Below are 19,725 nucleotides of genomic sequence, written 5' to 3'. Positions count from 1 at the left end.
TATATGAATGGCAACTGGGTTTAGGCTTAACAGCAAGCTTAGGAAATGTTCCACTGACAGTTTTGACATGGTTAACAAAATAACACAGCTGTGATAAATTAAATGTAAATAGCATTTTGCTGAATTTGTTTCGTTGATTTTTGACTTGGCCTAAAAAGTAAAAAACCTCAGAAATTAAAAGATTAATTTTTTTTTTCAGGAAGAAAACAGCAACTTACTGACGCAAGGAAGGAGGAAGGGAAGAATAAAATGTATAAACACATTAGAAAAGATTATTTTAATACAGAGTGATTAAATAAGAACCATATTTAATATTATTTCAGTAACAGTTGCAAGTTATTCCTTCAGTGTAATTTTTCAGACTGGCAGGAAACAGCATGTGAGGAGTTTCTCAGATATTTTGAACTATTTCAAAAGTTTCTCAGAAAGTAAGGAACTACAGCACTTGGAAATAGATGTCATAAATTTTCAGTAAGCCCTGCCATTACATCAAAATTCAGGTAACAGAATTCCTAACAGATAATTGACATTAAAACAAACAAACAAACAAAATCCAGCCAACCAACCAAAGAAATCTCTAGCAAAAATAATAATAATTTAAAAAATCTTAAAAACCAATATCAAAGCTCAACTGTCTCCCAGCTGTCAGGCATAAATCATTATTGATTTCAAAATTATTTCAAAATGAAATAGATAAAAAGATAAGAAAGTGAACACTGGCAAACTTTGAAAACTTATATTCTAAGGAAAGCATTTTAAAGAATATATTTATGCAAGTAGTAAGAATATGTTATGCCTAAAATACATGCAATGCAAAATTTAGAATATGATGGTGACAAACAAAAAATAACACATGATCACATAAAACTTCTTTTTTTTTAAATTCCTACCATATAAAATTAACAGAATCAGGCCTAGTTTTCAGATGCATCTAAATTTAGCAGTCAGCTTACATATTTAATTTCTCCTTACAATTTTGGAAAAACAGCTTTTTTTTTTTTTTAAAGAAACCCTTTTGCTTGTTTTTCTCCTTGATGCACGGTGATGAACAATATGTGGTGTGAATGTGGCTGAGATCTGTCAGAAAGTCTGTCATTCTAGCACTGATATTTTCCACAGTGTTTCTGTCACTGGGGCTTAGAAAAAAATAAGCAACTATAATTTACAAGCCTTGAACTCTGGTTAACTTTAGCCCTAATTCAGATTTCACTGGTATTTTAGCTTGTAGTTAAATTTAAATTGATCATTTTGTAGCCTTTCCTTTAGAAGGGAAAAATCAAGAATCTGGGCTTTGTTAAGCCCACTGGAAATCATTATTTTCCTCTACCTATGGTTTTCCTACACAAATATCTAAATATAAATTCTTCTACTCTAGGCTTCTCTACTCCACTTCAGAGGATGCAAACTGCTATCTGCTTTTAAGAAGGGCTTTTAGTCCATGGATAAACCAACTGTATGTTAGAATGAAGGATAAGTCATAAGTCTTCAAGACAACTGGCTTCCTGGGCTCATAGACAGCGATAGGGAGCCAAATACCCCCCCGTTATCCAGAAGGAAGAAGTTAGTGATCTGCTGAGCCACTTGGATTCTCACAAGTCATGGGACCAGATGGGATCCATCCTAGCGTGATGAGGGAGCTGGCAGAAGATCTCCCCAAGCTGCTCTCCATCATTTACCAACAGTCCTGGCTCACTGGGGAGGTCCCAGATGATTGGAGGCTGCATCCAGTTGGGAGCCAGTCACTAGTGGTGTCCCCCAGGGATCAGCATTGTGCTGTGTTCTGTTTAATATCTTTATTGATGATCTGAATGAGGGGATTGAGCGTACCATTAGTAGATTTGCAGATGACACTAAGTTGGGGAGGAGTGTCAATCTGCTGGAGGGTAGAAGGGCTCTGCAGAGGGACCTGGACAGGCTGGAGAGGTGGGCTGAATCCAATGGTATGATGTTTAGCAAGGCCAAGTGCCAAATCCTGCACTTTGGCCTGAACAACCCCATGTAGTTCTACAGGATGGGCACAGAGTGGCTGGAGAGCAGTCAGGCAGAAAGGGACCTGGGAGTTTGGATTGACAGGAAGCTGAGCAGGAGCCAGCAGTGTGCCCAGGTGGCCAAGAAGGCCAATGGCATCCTGGTCTGAATCAGGGACAGTGTAGCCAACAGGTCCAAGGAAGTGATTTTGCCCCTGTACTCAGTGCTGGTGAGGCCACACCTTGAGTACTGTGTCCAGTTCTGGGTCCCTCAGTCCAGGATGGACATTGAGGTGCTGGAGCAGGTCCAGAGAAGAGCAACAAGGTTGGTGAAGGAACTGGAGCACAGGCCCTATGAGGTGTGGCCGAGGGAGCTGGGGCTGTTCAGCCTGGAGAAGAGAAGGCTCAGGGGAGACCTCATCACTCTCAACAACTACCTGAGGGGAGGCTGTAGCCAGGTGGGAGTCGGTCTTTTCTCCCAGGCAACTATCAGTAGGACAAGATGGCACAGTCTTAAGCTGTGCCACAGGAGGTTTAGGTTAGATATTAGAAAGAAATTCTTTACAAAGAGAGTGATCAGACATTGGAATGGGCTGCCCAGAGAGGTGTTGGAGTCACCGTCCTTGAAGGTATTTAGGAACAGACTGGAAGAGGCACTTAGTGCCATGGTCTAGTTAACAGGTTTGTGTTGGGTCATGGGTTGGACCAAATGATCTCAGAGGTCTTTTCCAATCTGGTTGATTCTGTGTGATTCTGTGATAACAGGACCTGAGAAAAAGAGCGGTCTGGAGCAAGATGCACAAAACTTTAAAATTCAGCCTGCATTCTTCTTTTTGTGCATACAGTCCATACCTGAAATAAAATAAACCAAATGCAATACCAGAACAGTTATAAACAATATTTCCAGCTGTTTCTTACTAAGAAATACTGCTCAAGCACCTGATCTTATACAGAAACAATTAAAGGAAAATAAGTTTTAATTTTTTAGGAGAAAATCTGTAGAAAAATGCAGTGGGCAGGGGATGTGAATTAAGTCATGAAAATACAAAGATTTACTACTCAAAATGTTAACATAAAATTATCCCATTACCTAATGTCAGAATACACTACTGGCAGTACATAGCATGGTCCAGATCCTAACTGATGAGTTTATACAATATCTTATGAGATGTTCAGGTATAACTTCCCTTATGAGGTGTGAGAAATGTAATGAAATTAAGTAAAAACTAAGAAGTCCTTGTTCTCATTTCTGAGCAGCTGTTTACAAGAATTTTTTCAAGGGACCCAAGGACTCAGTAATATGTGCATCACGGTTCAGAACAAAGTAAAAAACTTTAAAAGTTGTTGCATCTTCAGTGTTCCATGTAAAGGAATGATTTTCCTGGATGTTCTTTCAGGTATATCCCTGGGACTACAGCTTTGCTATTTTTGACCAGTACAGCTTTATTGAGTCCAGAGTAGCCATGGATAAAACAGTGGCAACAATCACTTGATTGGTGTATATAAAAAAATAGATGGAAACCATGTTAAGACAAACGAGAAATGGAAAAACTGTCCATGAATTTCCTCCATCATATACTGCTGGAGAAGCCTCACATGTGAGGGTACTGATCACAGGGAATTTCAACCACCCCAGTATCTCCTAAGCAAGGTACAAACCATCAAGGAGTTATAAAGAGTCTATTGGCTGTGATACCATACAGGCAATGATAGATATTTCACTGTTACAAAGTTATGTACAAAGTTATGATTGCCCATATTTCTTTTTCCACTGAATCACTATTCAGAGCTTTGGCATATCAAACCTTGAAAAAGGTTTTTTTTCTCTTAAACAGATGAACTCCAGAGAACAGGATCCTGATACAAGAATAAGAATGCAAAAAAACATGCACAAGAACAATGAACATATGGTGAACTCACTGATATCATCAGATGTATTGGTGCACCTTTTCTATTGACTCCCATCCATATGACCTTCCTTTCACAAGTAATTTTTATTCTATTTTTCAATAGTGAACTCACTATCACCTCCGGCCATGTTTGAGATATTTAATCACGGCTCTACTGTCAACAAGGCTTGGGCATGAACAGTATGTCTGATTAACTGTATGAGGCAAGAGATCAACTATAATGTAGTACAAAGCTAAAGAAGCAGACAAATTCCTGGGAAAATATTTCTTTCATCTATATTGTGCTGTTATCAAACTTTTTTCTGAAACCAGTTAGGGAAGAAAATTAGCTAGAATTAGTCCGGGAACTAGGCCATTGACACCAGAGGTAAAGATCCTCTCAGGATCTTTCATCTGTTGTTTTCTGCCTTAAAAGATTCTCAATTTCTGAGCTATTTTGTTGCAAATGATGCAACAAGGAAAAGCTCTGAAGTATCAGGATCAATAAGTTCTCATAGTTCTCACAGCTGTGGTACAAAATATTGTAAATATTGTCATGTTATAATGAATACAATCATATTATTTGTTGTTGCCATTATAAAAAATTCTTAATGGCAAATCCTCATTTATACATCAATGAGGTTTTTGACTTCAAGGTAAAAATCAAAAGTTATGCCTTTTAGCAGTCATGCGAAGCAGCAGTATTGTGCTCAGAACAGTAAGGCAATGTTAGCATGAATCAAAACTGAACACATTAAAGCACTGATATAAGCAAAGACTTTATACATGCAGGTTCCTCAATATATGATTAAAAAAAAAAATCTAACTTGTAAAAGATCTCATTTTCTTTTAACCTCAACAAGTTTATGTTCTTCTAATCAGTGTTAGACACCTTTTTCTGAAAACTATAAACATATCTGAATGTTGTTCCAGATAACACTGTAAACGTTTTATCTATTCCCTAGTTTAGAAACCCCATAATTACCTGTGTATCTGCATTTCATTGCAATATTAAAGAGTTATAATTATGTCCAACTAATACCATGCAAAGAACAGTATTTTCTGTGTAATGCTGAAGCAATTATGATACAATTCCTTGCACTATAATGCACTCGTGATGAATCTAACACTTCTCAGAGTCCAGTAATTTCAGTGGTACATCATAGAAGTGTAGAAACAACGTTCATTACTCATGCTTTGAAGTAAAACTACTTGCTTTACCTAACATTATTCCTTTGCATTCTTATTACTGGCATAACTCTCTAATGTACCATCAACAAACAGGTATTCTTGATTATGGCCTTATCTAAAAGTTCACATTTAATTTTAAATAAGTGACTTGTTCTTAACTATTGTTTTCTCTCTTTTACTATATCTTCAACACTTTCACAATAATTAAATATATAGGAGACAGATAAATATGCAAGTTGTGGTCATTCAGCTTTGGCTGTCTGTCAAGTGCTCACCAAGTCACTCCATTAATACCCCTCAGCAGGACAGGACGAAAAATTTGAACAAAAAAGCCCATGGGTCAAGATAAGGACAGGGAGATTGTTCACGAATTACTGTCATGGGCAAAACAAATTGTTCTGGAGAAAATTAATTTAATTTGCTGACAATTAAAAATAGAGTAGGAAAGTGACCAACAAGAACAAAACTTAACCCACCATTTTTCCACTCCCCTTCTTCCCAGGCTCAAATTCACTTCTTTGTTCCTGACTCTTCTGCCTCCTCCTCTCCCCCAGAGTGGCACAGGGGAACAGGGAATGGGGGTTGCAGTCAGTTTGTAACACTTTGTGCTGATCCTTCCACCTCATGCTCTTTCCCTGCTCCAGTTTCAGTCCTCCCACAGGAAATAGTTCTTCACACCCTTCTCCAGTGTGAGGCTGAACAGGCTGCAGTTCTTCAAGAACTCTTCTAGTATGGGCCCCCATGGTGTCATGGGTCCTGCCAGAAACCTGCTACCCCAAGGGGTCTCCATGGGGTCACAGATTCCTTTAGGCATATCCACCTGCTTTGACATGGGTTCTGCACAGGCTGCAGATGGATCTCTGTTCCACCAGGGACCTCTATGAGCTGTAGGTACAACCTGCATCAATGGTCCTCTCCACAGGCTGCAGGGGAATCTCTGCTCTGGTGTCTGGAGCACCTCCTTGCACTCCTTCTGCTCTGACTTTGATGTCTATGGTCTTGTTTCTCTCAGATATTCTTACTTGTCTCCTTTAGCTGCTGTTGTGCAGCATTTTTTACACTTTCTTAAATAAGTTACCACAGAGGTGCAACCAGCTTGCCTGATTTGCTCTGCTTTGACCTGTGGTGGGTCTGTTTTGGACCTGACTAGGACTATCTCTGTCTGATATGGGGACAACTTCTGATCTCTTCTGAGAGAAGTCACCCCTGCAGCTATCCCTGCTACCCAAACCTTACCTTGTAAATACAATTGAAACATAAGTACTAATCAAATAAAACTGAAGCACGAGTGCATTGAAATGTTTTACTGAACCAGTGCAGAGATTCAACCTATGAATTCTGGTTCCTCCCCAAATATTAAAACTGGGTGTATACTTATATATTGTTATCAGTCAGGTTCTGGAACAGTTTTCATGCTGTGCTCATTTGCTATTTTGCAGGATTTACAGTTTCAGGGGAAAAATCAATACAAAATAACTTAAATGCATTTTATTTGACCTATTACAGGTACAGTCTATGAACAAAGAGAGGGTCTATATTGTTTTCATTAGAATTGGAATTTTTAAACTTAATCTTGTGTTTTGAGAGAAAGGAAAACAACTGCACCTGCCAAGCACAAGTAGGTGGCCCTGCTTGAGCAGGGGAGTTCAACTACAGGATCTTCAGAGGTTCCTTCCAACCATAATCATTCTGTAGCTCTGTGAATCACACCAACAACCAGAACTATTTGTTCAATTAATTTTCTGCACTCAGATTTTAATTCAAAGTTTCTTAAAAGCAGAAACTGTACATTTATAGGGAAAATAATACTGAGGAATAATGTTTTTGAATACTCCTGTAAAGAATATTTTTGATCAAAACAAAATTCGGAGGTTTTGAAGATAACATTGCATAAGCATGTTGTGAACTGGCAGGGACAGAGGAGGAAGGCAGCATTAAGACATGAATATCTTCATCTGAGTGTAAACCTTAACAATCTCCAAGTCACTAATATCTTAAACCTGCAATCACCTATGACTTGCCAGTAAATACATACCTGTTTTTCAGCTTAAAGTTTTGTTTCTACCATTGGTAGAATGTCTAAAATCTTATTTGGCTATTTTTTTGTTATGTAGATATGCCCTTGCTACATTTAAGAAAGGAAACCATTTTATGCAAAATATGGCAAAAAGAGTCTTAATTTCATTCAATGGCTCAATAGAGGTTTTCAGGCCATTTAAAAAACTTTTTTAAAGTGTAATAGCTATGTTTCATTTCCTCACACAGTATGATATTAAATTCTATCTACTGTCACATTTGACAAAACTTTCAGAAATTCTAGATGTGCACAGATTTCGTCTTACCAATAGTTTTTCATTAAAGAATTAAACATATGAATGAAATGGACCTTAACTATTACTTTTGAACTTCTTGCCCATCTGTGGAACAGAGATTGCATCATTTTTCAAAGACTCTTGACACATTTTTAATGACTTATAAATTGAATAAATTGGATTAGCAGTCCTTGGAATAAGAATTAAACAAACAAACAAACAGTCATAGCTCCTCACCCGTCCCCCACCAAAACATGACTATAATTTCCATTATAAATTATAATTAACTGTTTAAATATCCTTCTTTCTTCTACCAAAGTGAAACATAAGCATGGCTTCCACACAGGACTTTGTAAAATTAGAGAGAGAAATACACCAGTGTAGCTAAATGGTTTCTGAAATTTAATCAGGTTTTCACTGAGTCCTCTGATGAACTCAGGTGCAAAGAGGTAGGCCTTCTAGGCCTGTCTGATCAGTTAATGGAGTGTGAGGCAGATGGCAATATAAGGCAGAAATTAGAGGTAGAATACATCCCTGTACCAGCAAACACAGATGTTGATAGTCCTTTATAAAACATTTCTGAGCTGCACGGCTAATTTATGTTTTATTACATCTAAACAAGTCCATTACACTCAGTACAGATAAAATGATACACCTGGAAATAGAATATAGCCATTGCTGCCAGGTGTCTAGTTCTTGAAATTAAAGACAACTTGTGTCATAACTTAGCTTTACTGCTCTACTTTGACTCATCTGGCATTATCAAAACTCCTAGTACTTTTGGTTTAAAATGAGGTATAAAGTATATGGGATTTTAATACAGTGGTTCAGACAATGAAATAAACAACTTCAGAACAGTCCCTCATGAAGGGAAAGTTTACTTCAGTGACTTCTTACATAGTCTAAGGCGAAACATGATATAAACAGTTTTATACACAAAACTGCTCTTCTGGTTGTAACAAAATATTAGTAGACCCATGACTTTGCTTTGTACCACTGAGTAGTTGCTTCTGGGAATTCATTTAGAGAATCACATAAAAACATGATAGCATCTATTTGGCATACAAAAAGCAAAACAATCTTGAGGGAAACAAGAGGTTTTAACATCTGTCCATACTTATCTAAGAGCAGACATTTCTTTAAAATGTTTGAAATGCACCTAGTACAGCAGCTGGACTGCAGAGATAAATCATATTAGTAAAAAATGTTATGGTCTGCATGTTCTTTTGTTTGTTTGTTTGTTTTTTAGCAAAGACAAAATTTTAAACTTACCTTATTGGTATTGATAGCCGTGATGACCCACACACATTGAGCATTGCTGTCATACTGAAATGGAAAATTAGGTGATGTGAAAGTGCCTCCAGGTCCCTGAAGATTGGATCCACAAGTTTTGACTGCAAAAAGAAAGTTTATCTTTTAATTCACATAGAAAATATATGTAGCAGATTCATAAACCAGTTTCTAACTTAGTCTAATCAAGATGTGAAGAATTAAAATACTTTTGACCAAAAATAGAACCACCTCTTACAAAAGAATCAAACATTCATGTTTACTTATTCTGACAGAATAAAATAGACTTTCTCTTGTGTATAAGCTTATAATCTTAAAAAAATGTATTTGCAGTAAAAAGAATAGCTACACTAAGAGAAACTGTCCTATTTTTAAAACTTCAAGAAGTAACTTATCCACCTTCACTAAGGTCTTGAAAGACTAGTTTAGATAGTAGAACAAAAAGATCACTTTTATCACTGTGCTTTTTTGTGCATATGTATTGGTGTATTGCATGTCAGCATTTTTTCTGCTGTGACCACTGCTCATTAAACCCATGGCTGAAGCACTGAAAACTTTAAAGGAAACTTGTAGAAGTTAGACACACAAAACAGTGTTAACTATTTCTAAAGACTACAAAGGAAATATATTTATAAATCAAAGTCTGTATAGTTATTTACAATAGCATATCTTAAATAAAAACAAACACATTCTTATTTACTGTAGGTTGCATCTTGCATCACAAATAATACAAAGGATATCCTTTCTGCTTGCAAATGAGACTTTTAAGGCACTAAATTCCTGGTCTGCTGAAGGTTCCTTGATGGTTCCTTGATATTCAGGTCTTTGCTGAATGTTCTACTGGTTAACTTTTCCTGTATGAAGACGTAGAACTGACAAGCAACCTCACTTTATCCCAGTGATATGTCCAGTGATTATTATGATACCACAAAGAAATTGCACAGGTAAAGAATTATTGCTTCCACTGTATTCTGAAAGACCATCTTGCTTAACTGAGTAAAAAAAATTACACTTAGATATGTGAAATTACCCTTCAGTTGCATTGCACTTTCACAAAGCATGTTTATTTGATCAATACTGAACACAGGAAGATTCAGCTCCTGCTGGATGAAGGCTTGTTCCTTCCCTCACATTAGCCTCTAGAAAGAATGTCACTTTTGCCACCCAACCTGCACCACTTCTACCCCTCAAAGAAGTTATATTCTGGTGAAAACTCTGTTCAAAGACACACCAGAAGCCTGAAAACAAGGAGAGAATATGGAGGTGAGAGGAAGGCTCCTCAGGGATCCATTGAGAAAATGATGAAAAATGCTGGAGGTCTATATGTATACAACTCATGAAGAAGGACTGACCAAACTGCTGTTGGTTAGTTTGAAGTAGATCAGGTATTCTTGAAGTATACAATAAGCCATTGAAAAGACAAATTAAAAACCTGCCCTTTATATAGAAGCACCTATTGAAAGAAGTTAAGTACAGCAACAAATGTTCACATTTGAATTAGAAAATCCTCTACTTGCAAGGCTAATGAAGCACTGGAGTGCTTGAGTAAGATCTAAGAGCACTTCCCTTGGAAATACATAATGTTAGACAAACACGTTCTGGGAATAAATACAGCTGGAGCAGTAAGGACATAGAACTGACCAGCTAGGACCACTTTTGCCCCTATTTATCTATGATACATTACCTGGGTCTATGTGTGTGTGTGCATATACACACATACATGGTTAGTCAGCAAGACAATTAAGAGGTCCAGATACACATCTGCATTTCAGAGAGAAGTGAGGTAAAGGTGGATTTTTAAAAAATGCACTATAGGTAAGTAAATGTATTTGTAAAAGCAAGATCTAAAATTCATAATGTACATTCTACTTGCTTATACATTTTAATCAGACTGATGTTTACAACCTATTTGAAAATCACTTTAGTCAGTGAAATGAACTGACCAAAATAGCAATACAAAGCAAAAAACTTGTGTTCTAAATTTGCACAAACCTAATTCACATACATAGTATCATTTGATTATTTTTCTACTAAGATTCCAAATTACTTTGTAGCATGATTATTAATTGGATGATCATGATAAAGATCACAAATCGTATATCTCCTTTAGTTTTCTCAGTTATAAAGAATTATTTCAAAAACAATTTTTCCTTCTACAGATTAGATGAGCTTTTCCAAAATACTGCATTTGTTTCTGACTTGCCAGAAGACTTACAAAAGGCAGCATTCATAAATGTTTCACAGGACAGTGACTAAAAAACAAGCAAGCAGAAAACAGAAGTGGCAGGCGTGAAAATAAGAAGGCTGATGAACTAAATGTGAATAGATCTATCTGATTCATTTCCTGAAATGTAAATGAGAGGAAGAGATTTATCAACTCACAAATAGTTTCATAAAGTAGATAATTGTCTGCTTAATCAAGCTGGCTTTGTAATAACAGCATTGCCCTGTAGGGGAATACTGAATCTCATGGCAGACAAATAAGTAGGGTTTCAATCTTGAACTGTTTAAACTTTCTCTCTTGAATCACAGAGAAGTTGATGTAAAGCAGACATGGTATTACAGCTACATATATAAAGCACTTCTTGGGAAACAAAGTAACTAACAACAAGAAATTTTCATCTTTCAAATGACAGATTTCAATCATAACTCTATATGTAATGAATGCCTGGGCAAAGATTCTCATGTCATTCCCTTTAACATTTTTTTTCCTTTCTCAGGAAGGATGGGAAAACATTGTCTGTTCTGCTGTCCTCTAACAGTGGTATGTTACAAGATTTATATGAGGCCAATTAGACTGGAACAAGTCTAATTAAGTATCCCCATCAGAATTTTAGGCTTATATGAGGCATCGATCTTAAAATGTCAAGCTAAAGAAACCACAAATGTCTGAGAAGATTAATCAAATTTAAAATTCCTATAAAATGGAGCAATTGAAGAGTTAATTTTCAGCTGCTGCTTATGTTAATCTATTTGTTTGCCTACAGCAAAGCTATTTCCTCATAGCCCTAAATTTTAACTTCGTTTCAATATCACTTGTCTGTAAATCAAAATAGGGCAAATACCTTGATTTTTTGCCATATTTCTTTATCAGCCAAAACTCAAGAGAAGAAGGTCTAAAAGATGTTGATCATCTACAAGGTTTGCTTGTGTTTTGGAAGTGATGTACCACTTTTCCTTCTCAAAGTCCTACTATATTCCTGTAGAAATGCTTCAAACTTATACCAGGTTCACTTTCATGAATATGATCTTATGCCAGTTCCTGCTGGTATTGCATGATAACTCCTAAAGAGAGTTAATCTTTCATTTTTAGAGGGCTGTTATATTCAGTCACTCATATGCTGTATGAGGACAAGTCCTGAGAATTTATGATGTCAAATCAAATGCATCTAACAGAATTGAAAAGCTCCTGTTCCTGCCCAACTGCAGTATCTCAATGCAGCTATTATGGATATTCACAAGCCACTTTTGAAAAATGTATCATTACTATAGGATTTTTGGTGTGTCCTCAATATAATTTATATAAGTGAATGAAAACAATTGCAAGTTGTACTGTTCAAATAAGAAAAAGCACATGATAAAAAGCAGGACTTCAATGGAGATTTTAGAGAATAACAGATAGATGTTATTCTAAAGATGTATCTAAAGAGAGAAGTATCTAATATACCACCTATGTCCTCATTCTCTGCAAAGCTGCATCAATTTACAAGAAAACAATAATTTCTTGCATAAAATAACATTTGTACATGATTGCCTAATTTATTCTCCCAAATGGTTTCTACACAAACAGGTAAGTTCAACTAAAAGACGTAAACATATTTTTTCAGACCTTTCATGTTACTATATGATATTTATGCTACTTATACAAAATTCTTTCAAAATGTTTATCATGTGTTCTGTGCATGAAATGTAAAGAAGACATCATTACTAGTCAGGAAGAAATGCTTATATTCCAGCTTTAGTATATCTAAGAGTGTAATTGAAACACCTTGTTAATGAAAACAACCAAAATTAAAGCACACCTAAGGTACTTAAATCAGTATTTTTAATGCAAATAATGATACTCTAAAGCAGTTCATATTTGCTAAACTATAGAATATCTACACCGTCTGTCTGGCTTCACCATGTGGCATTGTATCAATTCCTAATAACTTTTTTAATATTGGTCGTCTGCTTTCTAAGGTGAAATTAGTTCTATGAAGTTAGTGAGTGTAAAGAAGTGAAAAGCTGTGTTTTTGGGTTTGAATAACATGTTTCCACCACCTATGAATAATTAATGCTTACTTTATAATTAGACACATTTACTAACATGATTTATAAATTATGATTATAAATTATAAATTATGATTTATAAAATGATTAGTTCTTAATCATAAGAAAAAGCGGACAAAATGAACTGAAGAATGTGGTTACTCTTTTATATTTAAGTACTTTAATACCTGCTGCTATTTAGAGTTCAAAACTTACACAGAAGTGAAAAGCAATGTATTTAATAACGACTTTTTCTTGAAGGCCATATTCCCCAAAAACTACCTTTCAAAACTTACAAGTAGCTGTGCATACATCTCAGTCTTGACACAGTACTGCTGATAACACTTTATTGTCTGTTAGGAGAGATACTTTAAAAAACACAGTGTGTGTGCTATTGATAAATTAACTGCTAATTACAATATGCTTTCCTTTGAAAGTGTCTTTTAAAGGACAGATGGTTAAATTGTATTCTCAAATGCATAATATGCCGAGGATAGCAAGACTTGGGGGCGCTGTTTGACAGCCGGGTCAATACGAGCCAGTAGTGTACCCAGGTAGTCAAGAAGGTCAATGACATCTTGGCCTGTATCAAGAATAGTTCAGCCAACAGGACTAGGGAGGTGATCATCACCCTGTACTCGGCATTGGGGAGGCTGCACCTCAAGTACTGTGTTCAGTTCTGCGCCCCTCACTTTATGAAGGACATTGAGGTGCTGGACCATGTCCAGGGAAGGGCAACAAGGTTCATGAAGGCTCTAGAAAACATGTTTTATGAGGAGATGCTGAGGGAGCTGGGTTTGTGTAGTCTCCAGAAGAGGAGGCTCAGGGCAGACCTCACTGGTCCCTACGACTATCTGAAAGGAGGTTGTAGTGAAGTGGGGACTGGTGTTGTCTGCTCTGCCTGTAGTGAGAGGACCAGAAGAAATGGCCTTAAGCTGAGACAGGGGAGATGCAGATCAGATATCAGAAAAATTTTTTTCACTATTAGGGTGGGCTGGCATTGGAATAGGTTGCCCAGGGAGGTGGTGGAGACACCATCCCAGGAGGTGTTTAAGAGGCATCTGGATCTGGCACTGGGTGATATGGTTCAGTGTTTTAGGGGTTACAATGCTAGTTTTGGGTTGACGGTTGGACTGACTTGTTGATCTTAAAGATCTTTTCCAATCTCAATGATTCTATGATTCTATTTGTGGTATAATTACCATTTATATTACTGTTTATGTGGGATATAAAAGCCACGTATCTTTAGATTGTCATTTTGTCATGGTTATCATACAGTAAATATATAAATCCTATCATGCAGCCATACCTACATATGGTCTTCATGATTTTCTTTTTTTTTAAGTGGATCAGTTTTGAAATTTAAGTGTTCTCTCTCTTATAAAACACAGAGAATAGGGACTGGAAGAACTTTGAAGAGGTATTTAGTCCATTACCACACCTCAATATGAGTCTGCGTGTGTTTAAACTCTCCTGGATATATGTGTATCTCATATGCTATTGAATACTGCTGCTCACGTACCTAAATTTCTTTAGTTCAGAAAGTTTTGCTAGTGTCCAACTGTAAACCTGCTTTTGCACAATTGTAGCCCATTATATCTTATACTTTCCCTCTTTTTTCACTGGATTCTTTATTCTTCAGATCAAAACAACCCAGTTCTTTTACACTTGTTTATACTGTTATATTTTAGAGAATTTTGATATTTTAAACATTTCTTCTGTCCCATTTTCACTGGTCCACACTTTTCTTGAGACCTAATTTCCATAGTGGAGAAACTCTGGGGTACTCATATGACACAGCTTTAGACACCTAAGGTGGGAGACAGGATCCTTGGTTAATTAGCTGTGTCTGACAACCATCTCCAGTGAGCTATCCACAGACAAAACAGTATAGGTGTGTCCTTCTTTACTAAGACGGTGGGGACATTGGGATTAAAACTTCAGGTACTTACAAAATACTAATTTAATAAGATTGGCTTTCAAACAATAGATAGATGTGAAATAGAAAAATCACCGTAAGGGTAAGAATTCCTCTTTACCTTTACACACGGGTCTGTGATCACTCCACGCAGCAAAAACTTCAGCTATCCTCTGACAGGTGATACTTTTGGAACCCTGAAGCACATAATCTTCATCACAGGAGAACTGCACTGTTGCTCCCAAGCTAAAATAAACAATGACATAAAAAGAAGCATTTTTTTACAAATGGATACCAGTCAATTTTTTCCATTCTTTTAGATATGACAGCCCTGACAAACAATACAAACACATAATCCAGTAATTTCTGCTCTCAGTAGTAAAAGGCTGAAGGCTATGCTCACTTTGGCATGAGCTAGTTTACCTCTTTTTAACAGTCATTTGGAGGTCAAGTGAAAGAATGGGATAAAGAAGAACTGCAGAGTCCACAAAAAACAGAGAAGGATATAAAAGTGAAAAACTTAAGAAAATAAGAAAGTAAACATAATGTAAAGGCCCTTGCAATGTTAGGTTGAAAAGGTTCTCTGTGAGACTAAGGAAAAAGAGTCACAAGGCAGATCACAGAGTTGGAGGCAATTTCAAAACTGTGAAACACAAAGACCATCTGTCACTAATGTCAAAAGTTATGCACAGCTACTACAGGGACTATACTGTTAGAAAAGTTCAAAAGGTAGAGATTGTAAAGACAAAAATATCTTTCTCTAGATTTTCACAATAATCCATCTGCTTTAGAAACTCATGTTGAGAAAATCTGAACCTCTTTGATTATTAGAAAAAAAAAAGGAACTCATGAAGAAAAATAACATGAAAAATATATTTCCTTTAACTAACCACAGACTGATTTAAAGAGGAAATACTGAGCAGAAAGTACACCATTTACGAATTACATTGAACTCACAGCAACCAAATTGTAACTGGCAAAAATTCCAGAGGTCTGAATGATTATAAAGACTGTACAACTATGATAATTATTTTTATCACTTCCAAAAGTGAAGTCCAAATATGAAGTCCACTTTACTTGTCCAAATCAGTTTTGATATTAAACTGATATTTGATAGTATATGATGTAAGCATACTTGACTCATAAACACAGTGTGATTGGGTAATTTACAAAATCTGTGACATATGTGCCATGTGTTTGAGACCTAATAAGGGCAGTTAGATAAGCAGATGATAAAACACCAGTCTAAGAAAGAAAATAGAAGAGACAGAGATCAATTTCCATGGCAGATCAACTAAAAAAAGACAATAATAAGAGAGCTTGCTAAGGAAATATTAAAATCTGTCTCTCAGTAACTTAAAAGCCTAGTCTAGATTACCATTTTTTAATACTTTGCTGTCATTATCTATCTATACACTTTTTTTAAAATGGAAAAAACAGTAATTCTTTCAAAATTGTCTAGTAGGAGAGATCCTTCTTCTTTCTGATGACAATATTTTTTCTCCACTGACTTTAATCTGTGACATAAAAGAATTCAGTTCAAAATCCATCTTTCTCTTAAAAAAGTTTCATAACTTGAGTACAAGAGGATAGTGTCACCTCCCTCTCTAGGAGGGTGCATGAGATACCTGAGGTGAACATCATGAAGATTCAAAAAGGACATGCAAATTAGTTTTCTCTAGAGCACTTGGCCATGGGTTTGATGAGGCAGCAACTTCATTAAAGTTTGGGGTTTTGTTTCATTTTCTTTTTCTTTGACAGAATCCCAAGTAATTTGAGGATGGTTTTATAGGACAAAGAGAGGTTCTTGATAGGATAAAACTGATGATTCTATTGCATATCCAGAGGTATTGCAGGAGGACATGTGAGAGTCCTGATCACAGCCTGCTTGTATGTTAGAGAACTAAAAACTTGAGAATGAGAAAATCAGATCATGGAAGCCTGGAGTAGTCTGCCTCTGAACTGTGGGCAGGTATTATTTTAGAGAAAACTGGCAGACTATTCCAAAAACAGTGTGTGGGAACAAGTGACCAAAAACAGTGTGGAAAAATAAGGGCAGTTTGATTTTCTGTCTTATATTTAACCCAAACTCTTTACCAGATGAACCCTCCTAAACATGTGACTGTATCTGCTGTGTAAATCTCAAGAGAACTGAAGCACGATATAGCTATGAAGTTGTTAATTTTTGTATATTATATAGACATACATAAACCAAAAAAAGAAGAAAAATCTAAAGAACAGCATGAAAATCTCTTACAAATTTCAAAAGCAAAACATATTCAGCAAAAGACCAGTTGTCTGTGGATGCAGCCCAAGGCCAGACTGGGTTCACTTAGTCCAGTATGCTAACACTAAAAGTGATGAAAAGTGAATGCTTAGAGAAAATCTTTAGAATACAGCAAACATTTATAGTTCACCTTCTGATCATTACCATATTTCAATCATTTATGATTAATGAACTTTCTGAACCAGAGCTACTAATTTAGTAGTCCCTGGGTGACTAAATTAGACTCTTTGGACGAGCCCCTTGCTAGAGCTAAGACTGGCAAGGCACATTAGTATGGAAACGAGCTTCTGTAAGTATATCAGTCACAAAAGAAAGTTCATATACAATGTGGGTTCATTAATAAATGGATGAGGCAACTTTGTGGTGCTGAAATCCAATATGGAAAAGCCAGAAATACTAAATGTCTCTTCTGCATCAATTTCTACAACACATGTGCTCCCAGGCATCTGTATGTACCAACACGATTTGTGAAGAAGAGGGACAGCCAATACTGAGGAGCAACAGGTAAAAGAAGATGGTAGGGAGCCAGAGAACTTTCACCAAAGAGTGCTGAAAAACCTGACTGAGACTGTGCAAGGTCGGTATCATCTACGAAAAATTATGGTGATGAGAAGTTCCTAGTGACTATGGAAAGGCAATCATTATATGAACTTTTAAGAAAGGCAAGGAGAAGCTAGGAACCTTACATCAATCTTTAGAAAGAACACGTACTCTAGGAAAGCATGAACAGGAAATTAAGAACACTTACACAGATTTACCAAAAGATGAACTGTATTTGATCAACTTGCTTGTCTTCCATGCCAAAATGACAGGCTACACAGACCACTGGTAGAGCTATTAGTGCTCAGTGTAACAGCATTTAACATCAGTAAGGTTTTTGACAGCAGTGTCTTATGAGAGATGACAAAATATGCACTGAATAAATATATATTCAAAATTGGCCTGGCAGCTGTGATCAAAGGGTAGGAATCAATGGCTTCATATTCAGCTGGTGGCCAGTAATAAGCTGAGCATTAGGAAATCAATATGGAGTCTTATCCTGTTTAATATTTACATCCTCAACTTTGACAGTGAGACAGAATTTATGGATCCATGGATTTATGGATCTTACAAAAGTAGGAAAAGTAGCTGACACACTGAATAGCAGAGCTTCAATCCAGACACCTGACAAAGTCCAGCACTGGGCCAACAGAAATCTCATGAAACTCAAGTAGAGGTACAAAGTTTTGCAATATTGATCAGTAATATGTTCTCATCCTGAATAAAATAAACTATATACTTAACTACATTAGAAGTGGTGGCAGCAGATCAAGTGGTGGTAGCAGATCAAGTGAAATTATTACTCAGCTGGTGAGGCCGTGTCTGGAATATTAAACCCAATGTTTGGCCTCCCACTTCAAGACAGAGATTGCTAAGAACTCTAGCGTTTGGAGGTTAGTCAGAGACTTAGAGCACGTGACCTACAGTAAAAAGCTGAGGCAGTTGGGCTTAATTAGTCTAACAAAGGGAAAGCTAAGGTACCATCAAATAGCAAACCTTAACCACTTCAAGAACCATTACAAAGCCAAACTTTTCTAAATGTGGCAAATAATATACGAGGGACAGTTTAGAAGATTCAGATTTTACTTTGGAAGGAACTTCTTTCAATAAAGCAGGGCAGAGCTGCAACAGCATATTCAGACTCCTGTGGACTCTTCAGTCTTAGGAGTTTTCAGGGTTGGCTAAACAAAGCCACAGATGATCTGATTAGTCCTGCTTGGGGCAGGAGGCTGGAGTGGATGCCCTGTGAAGGACCCTTCTAATCATTTTTCTGTGACTCACTTAAATTGTTCAATTTATTTTGAATTCATTCAAAGCTTTTGCATATATAATATAATGTGCTAAAGCATTTCAGAGCTCCACAATTGAATGCTTGACTCTCAGTAACTTTATCTGCAAATTTCTCTTTCTGATAGGACAAAAGAGGATTGCCATTAGGTTTGAATTGCATGAAACCCTCCAAATTTTGGATATATTTTTGTTAGAAAAAAAGTATGAGTAAATATTAATAAGGAAGTTATACAAATTTGTAAAAACTTTAATCTCGTATCTCTTTTAAAGTCTCCATCATCTGCCTCAACCCCTCTTTAAACAACACAAACTGAAAGCAGTAAGAAGGAGTCTAAAATGAAGCTATAGAATCTCTGAATGATGAGAAAGAGTAAGCCTAAAATTTTGAACTTCATATGAAGTTTATACTGAATAGTATTCTTTTAACAGCTGGCATTCATGTAACAAACTATCTCATTTTAGGTTCTTTTCCTCCATTATTTGATATATTCTTTAAATTATTATTGAACAAGAATCAATTATTCAAGGAATAAAAACCTCAAACTCAGCTGTAGTGATAAATTGTATTATTCTGCACTTTGAACTTACATTTCTTGTGTAAATTTTGTGATGAGTAGGTGAGACAGACTAGAAAAACAAGATGATGCAGTTTGGATTTTTGCACTCATATGCAGGGAATACATCTGAATTTGTACATTGAAGTCCCATATTTTTTCTGTGGAATCAACTGAAAAGTCATATATAAATTCAAGTATAGAAAAACATTCTCCAAGATTCACATGTTTCTGCT

The 19,725-nt window shown here is 36.3% G+C and overlaps 1 protein-coding gene across 1 annotated transcript in view; it reads right to left on the bottom strand.

Moving 5' to 3' along the window:
* The window catches only part of CSMD3 (CUB and Sushi multiple domains 3), a 604,389-nt gene that overhangs the window by 313,756 nt on the left and 270,908 nt on the right, over positions 1 to 19,725 (bottom strand). The window contains exons 10-11 of the mRNA XM_008929222.3: positions 14,940 to 15,064; positions 8,632 to 8,753 (exon numbers count right to left, since the gene is read on the bottom strand). Coding sequence (XP_008927470.2) covers positions 8,632 to 8,753; positions 14,940 to 15,064 — 247 coding nt within the window. The remainder of the gene's footprint in view (positions 1 to 8,631; positions 8,754 to 14,939; positions 15,065 to 19,725) is intronic.

The sequence above is a fragment of the Manacus vitellinus genome, unplaced genomic scaffold, assembly GCF_001715985.3.
Source record: "Manacus vitellinus isolate BGI_N305 unplaced genomic scaffold, ASM171598v3 scaffold_1_pilon, whole genome shotgun sequence".
Classification (NCBI taxonomy): Eukaryota; Metazoa; Chordata; class Aves; order Passeriformes; family Pipridae; genus Manacus; species Manacus vitellinus.
The sequence above is the reverse complement of the archived record's forward strand: the minus strand, read 5'-3'. Positions and strand labels throughout refer to the sequence as shown.